Genomic DNA, 6435 nt, shown 5'->3' on the forward strand with positions numbered 1-6435 from the left:
ATGTAAGTCTGCTTTTATTATGAATCACTCACTGTAGTATTACACCATCAGAGTACACGGTTCACTTCTGTGGCTCATGAGAAACTCAACCTTCACACGACAACATTAACCAATGAATTAAAGCCATGATTACAGGCTTTAGATGGATAGATAGATAGATAGATAGATAGATAGATAGATAGATAGATAGATAGATAGATAGATAGATAGATAGATAGATAGATAGATAGATAGATAGATAGATAGATAGGTAGATGGATGAACGATAGACAGATAGATAGATAGATAGATAGATAGATAGATAGATAGATAGATAGATAGATAGATAGATAGAAAGAGAGATAGATAGATAGATAGATAGATAGAAAGAGAGATAGATAGATAGATAGATAGATATAAGATATCCGGCGCTGCAGGAAGTAGCAGCTGGTTGCAACACTTCCTCCTTTCTTCTCTCGTTTCTTTTCTTTTTATGTTTTCTTTTGTAAATTATTTTGTAGAGACTTTTTAATGTTAACTTTCTTTGGACTTACATACGTTTTAGGATTATAGCACTTTTTACCCATTTATGGAACAATGACTGTCGGAGTTGGGACACGCATTGTTTACATACGGCATCAGCTGTTAGCGCTGCGGCGCGCAGCGGAGATCATCAGAGACAGACATGTGATACCCCCGGAGTTGTTATACAGGACTCGCCGAGGATGTCATGCTGGAAAGAAACTTCGAGAGAAGAAAAGGCGTTTTAGACCTGCAGTCCCCTCTGTCACTATGGGTAATCTCAGGTCCATTTCTAATAAGACAGATGAGCTCTCAGCGCTAACACGATATCAGCGAGAGTATAAGGACAGCTGCTTACTTATCTTTTCTGAGAGCTGGCTGACAACAAACATCCCGGATTCTGCTGTTATCATGGATAATTTTCATCTCCTACGAGCGGACAGGACGGCTGACAGCGGTAAGAAGCGTGGAGGAGGTCTGGCTGTGTATGTGAATGAAAGATGGTGTAAACCTAAACATTGCACGATTAAGGAGCGATTCTGTAGTCGGGACATTGAATTGTTTGCTGTTAGCATGCGACCATATTATCTGCCACGTGAGTTTTCACATGTCATTGTGATAGCAGTGTACGTGCCTCCTTCTGCACATGCTGAGACAGCAACGGATGTCCTGTACTCAGTCACCAACAGGCTCCAGACACAGCATCCACATGTCCTCTTCCTGATCTCTGGAGATTTTAATCATGTTTCTCCCTCATCTGTGCTGTCCACATTCACCCAGTATGTCACCTGCCCAACCAGAGACAATAAAACATTGGACTTGCTTTTTGCTAACATCAAGGAGGCATACATTGTGACTCCCCTCCCCCCCATAGAGAAAGCTGATCACAATATGGTCCATCTTCAGCCGGTGTATACGCCTATTGTATACAGGGAGCCTGTGGTGCCACGAACAGTGAGGAGCTGGACTGCAGAGAGTGAGGAGGCTCTTAAACACTGTTTTGATACCACTATGTGGTCAGAGCTCTGTGACCCACATGGGGAGGATATCAACGCACTTACAGACTGTATTACGGACTATATTAATTTTTGCTACGAGAACACTGTGTCCACCAGGACGGTACGGTGCTTCTCAAACAACAAGCCGTGGATTACCCCTGATATTAAAGCTCTCTTAAAGGAGAAGAGGAGAGTTTTTAGATTGGGGGACAAAGCTGAGCTGAAGTTGTACAGAAGAGGCTGAGGAGGAAGATCAGAGAGGGGAAGGCCTGTTTCAAGAGAAAGCTAAATAGACAGCTGGAACAGAGAGACATTAGGGGGGGGTGGAGTAGCTTGAAGACCATCTCAGGTTTTAAATCACCCTCCACACAGGTCGAGGGGGACCTTAAGTGGCTGAATGATCTGAACCATCACTTCAACAGGTTTGATCAGCCAGTCATCCCTCCCCCCACGCCTCCCCCCACACCTCCCCCCACACAACTGCATCTCATCCCCACACCACCGGGACAAGATGGACTTTCTTACATCCCTAGCAATGATCCGCCCTGCCTACCCCTGTCCTTTACAGCAGTACAGGTGAGACAGGTGCTAAGGAAAATCAAGGGGAGGAAAGCAGCAGGTCCTGATGGTATCAGCTCCAGGCTCCTGAAGTCCTGTGCAGACCAGCTGAGCGGAGTTATGGAGAGGATCTTCAACCTGAGCCTGAAACTGGGAGTGGTACCACAGTTGTGGAAAACGTCCTGTGTGGTACCGGTGCCAAAAACATCGCACCCTAAAGATCTCAACAGCTTCAGGCCAGTGGCTCTTACATCACACCTGATGAAGACGCTGGAGAGATTGGTCCTGCAACATCTCCGCTCCACAGTGGGCCCCTCTATGGACCCACTACAGTTTGCCTACAGGCCCAACATCGGGGTGGAGGACGCTGTAATCTTTCTGCAGCATCATGCCCTCGCCCACCTGGAAAAGCCCGGCAGCACTGTAAGAATCATGTTTTTTGATTTCTCGAGCGCTTTTAATACCATCCAGCCGATGCTTCTGAAGGACAAGCTGGAGAGGACTGGTGTGGACCACCTGCTGTCACAGTGGGTTTTGAACTATCTCACGAACCGGCCACAGTTTGTGAGAGCACGTGACGGCGTGTCTGACCATCTCATGTGTAGTACGGGTGTCCCCCAGGGAACTGTGCTGGCCCCCTTCCTCTTCACCCTCTATACGGCAGACTTCAGACACAACTCGGACAGATGTGTACTGCAGAAGTTCTCTGATGACTCTGCCATTGTTGGCCTCATCACTGAGGATGATGATGCAGAGTACAGAGGACTGATACAGAACTTTGTGGACTGGTGTCAGCTAAATCACCTCCGGATCAACGCGGGGAAGACCAGGGAGATGGTGGTCGACTTTCGCAGACGGCGGCCTGCTCTCCCCCCCTTGGTGAACATCCAGGGAAGGGATATTGATAGAGTGGACACTTATAAGTACCTGGGTGTTCACTTAAATAACAAGCTGGACTGGACTCATAACACTAATGCTCTGTATAAGAGGGGTCATAGCAGGCTGTACTTCCTGAGGAGGCTGAGGTCCTTTGGAGTGACAGGGCCTCTTCTTAAGACTTTTTATGACTCTGTGGTGGCGTCAGCCATCCTCTATGCTGTGGCTTGCTGGAGCAGCAGCATTACTGAGAGGGACATAAAAAAGTTGGACAAGGTGATTAAGAAATCTAGCTCTGTCCTGGGCTGTCCGCTGGACTCAGTGAGAGAGGTAGGAGACAGAAGGATCCTGGCTAAATTGACAGCTATGCTGACCCATGAGTCCCACCCATTGCACTATACTCTGTCAACCCTGGAGAGTAACTTCAGTGACAGGCTGCGCCATCCCCGCTGTGTGAGGGAGAGATACCGCAGGTCTTTCCTACCAGCGGCCGTCAGACTGTACAACGAACGCTGTTGACTTTGGACTATTTTATTTTATTTTATTATTTTTATTTTTATATTTATATTTACATTACATGTTCCATATAGTGTGCTATACCTGACTTATGTGCCCTGATCTTCTAATTGTATATTATCTATTTCTGTCCTGTCTCTACTGTTGCAAACCGTAATTTCCCCATTGTGGGACAAATAAAGGTTTTTCTTATCTTATCTTATCTTATCTTATCTTATCTTAGATAGATAGATGAATGAACGATAGACAGATAAACAGATAGATAGAGAGATAGATAGATGGATGAACGATAGACAGATAGACAGATAGATAGATAGATAGATAGATAGAGAGATAGATAGATAGATAGATAGATAGATAGATAGATAGATAGAAAGATAGATAGATAGATAGATAGATAGATAGATAGATAGATAGATAGATAGATAGATAGATAGATAGATAGATAGATAGATGGATGAACGATAGACAGATAGATAGATAGATAGATAGATAGATAGATAGATAGATAGATAGATAGATAGATAGATAGATAGATAGATAGATAGATAGATAGATAGATAGATAGATAGATAGATAGATAGATAGATAGATAGATGGATGAACGATAGACAGATAGACAGATAGATAGATAGATAGATAGATAGATAGATAGATAGATAGATAGATAGATAGATAGATAGATAGATAGATGGATGAACGATAGAGAGATAGACAGATTGATAGAGAGATAGATAGATGGATGAACGATAGATAGATAGATAGATAGATAGATAGATAGATAGATAGATAGATAGATAGATAGATAGATAGATAGATAGATAGATAGATAGATAGATAGATAGATGGAACAATAGATAGATTAATATTAATTCATTAATATTATAAAAGTATTCAAGTAATAATTTGAGTAACTCATTCAGTTTTTATTTTATTTTTATGCATTACTCTGGTTTACACACTGATATTCTACGACTTGAGAAACGTTTGCTCTCTTCCTCTGTAAATCAGTGGGCAAATATAAATAAGTTCATGTCTGACACCTGTAACATTACAGCAGACTTTACAGCAAATACATGTATTTTACCGTTTTCTGAACGTGAATTAACTGTGTGTGTGTGTGTGTGTGTGACGTTTGAAGGAGGAGATGAACACATGGATTCAGGCCATCCAGAACGCCGGCAGCGTCTCCTCGTCCTCCGAGAAATCTGAGATCACGCCTAGCAACCAGAGCACGCCCGCCTCCAGCCGCGCACACACACTCCCGGCAACCGTCACCATGACGACCGAATCCAGCCCCGGCAAACGCGAGAAAGACAAGGAGAAGGACAAAGAGAAGCGCTTCAGTCTCTTCAGCAAGAAGAAGCAGTAGACGTCAGTCTGTTCCCCTGCAACGGAAACATTCGATTCTCTCATTTCCTTCATTCTTTCAACTTCTTCTTATTCTTCTTCTTCTCGTTTCGATTCTCTGTCATTTCCCATTTCCTTTCTGTCTGCCCACCTCCAGTGATATCCCAGCATGCAATGCTCATGAAGACGCCACACTCTGTGCCTGACACCCCACCAATTGGGTTCCAAAGTTGTACAAAAAGAAAGGAAAAAATCGAGATGTCTAACCCAAAACAAGGTCGTTTCTAGCCTAGAGTGTGTCGCGAATCGGGAACGTTCCCGATTCCAATCCCGATTCGGAAGTTTTAAAGGACCAGATGTGTTTTTTTACGCTTTTTTTTTGTTTCTATTGTGGTTGATTTTCAAATCCTGAATCTTGCTCTCTCTGGTTTTTGTAATGTGTGTCATTGAGGGGTCTGGATATTTAAAACATTTTCCTCAATTTTGTGAGGCTGTCTTGGAGAGACGACGAATCTCTCTTTGTTGTTAGGGAACAAGACAGTGACGCTTCGAAGCGATTCCATGATTCCACGTTAACGGATTGTTGCGCTGAAATAGCTATGCCAAGTTTCGTCAGATTTGCCTTTTAACGATTATAAGCTGATAAAACAGATACTTGCTAATATGAAAGTAGACTAACTCGATTCAACCAGATCAAGGTGCGTCGCACCGAACTGTAAGAATGTTTGCTATATATACAGAGGACTAGTAACCTGAATCAGTTTTTATTCCTTTTCGTTTGTTAATTGTCATTGCTCTTGGGTTTTATCATAATATATGTTTCAAATAATTCTAGTACAGAGTATAAAAATAATTAGATGTATTATAAACACTTTAAAGCATCAATGTTAAGTGAACAGTGGAACATTTACTGGTAAAAAGGTAAAGTTACTCCAACAACAACAACAACAACAACAAAAAAGTAAAAAAAGAACAAAAAAATATGAATACGGTTACTTGCTTGTGGGCTATAGCACTGAGCATTATCTTTTCTCTTTGTTTTCTCGTTATGGCTTCATCCCGCTCTTCTCCTGCTCTTTGATACATAGTGCGCATCCCCTCCGTCACTGTATCTATTGTAATTTTCATCTACTGCACAATCAAAAGCATCATACTAGGAATGAAATCGGGCGTCCTGAGCGCGTATAGAAACCCGACGCTCAGATGTATGAAACTGCACCTGTAGACTTTAACCCCCTGCCCTGTTAAATATGTGCGATGTCATTAAATGCTTTTAAACATTACTCTTATCTTTCGACTCATCTGTTGTGTGTGTGTGTGTGTGTGTGTGTGTGTGTGTGTGTGTGTGTGTGTGTGTTTGTTTATTTAGCTAGATTTATGCAAACTATTATGCAAAATTCACTTTTACATGGTGTTTGAACATAAATGTGTGTCGGCTATGTGAAAACAACCACCTCATAGACCTTATGCACCAGAGAAACGAGGGCGCCGCCATCTTGATAATATTGTCTTTGAACTTCCGTTTTTGCGGTTGCTCTGTATATCTCTATGGCATTGCTGTCCAGGAGTAATTAGCTTTTGAAGTGGATTTACTTAATGTAAAGTTAACTAAAGTTATCATGAGGATTGTAATGTT

At 42.4% G+C, this 6435-nt stretch overlaps 1 protein-coding gene across 2 annotated transcripts in view; it reads left to right on the forward strand.

The window, feature by feature from the left end:
• sptbn1 (spectrin, beta, non-erythrocytic 1) overlaps positions 1–6082 on the forward strand; it is a 115268-nt gene extending 109186 nt beyond the window's left edge. For both annotated transcript variants that reach the window (XM_081358344.1, XM_081358345.1), the window contains 2 exons: positions 1–2; positions 4591–6082. The exon at positions 1–2 is cut by the window's left edge and continues 41 nt beyond it. In XM_081358344.1, coding sequence (XP_081214470.1) covers positions 1–2; positions 4591–4821 — 233 coding nt within the window. In that variant the 3' untranslated portion in view covers positions 4822–6082. The remainder of the gene's footprint in view (positions 3–4590) is intronic.
• The last annotated feature ends 353 nt before the right edge of the window (positions 6083–6435 follow it).

This window comes from Scardinius erythrophthalmus (genome assembly GCF_964197995.2).
Source record: "Scardinius erythrophthalmus genome assembly, chromosome: 25".
Lineage (NCBI taxonomy): Eukaryota > Metazoa > Chordata > Actinopteri > Cypriniformes > Leuciscidae > Scardinius > Scardinius erythrophthalmus.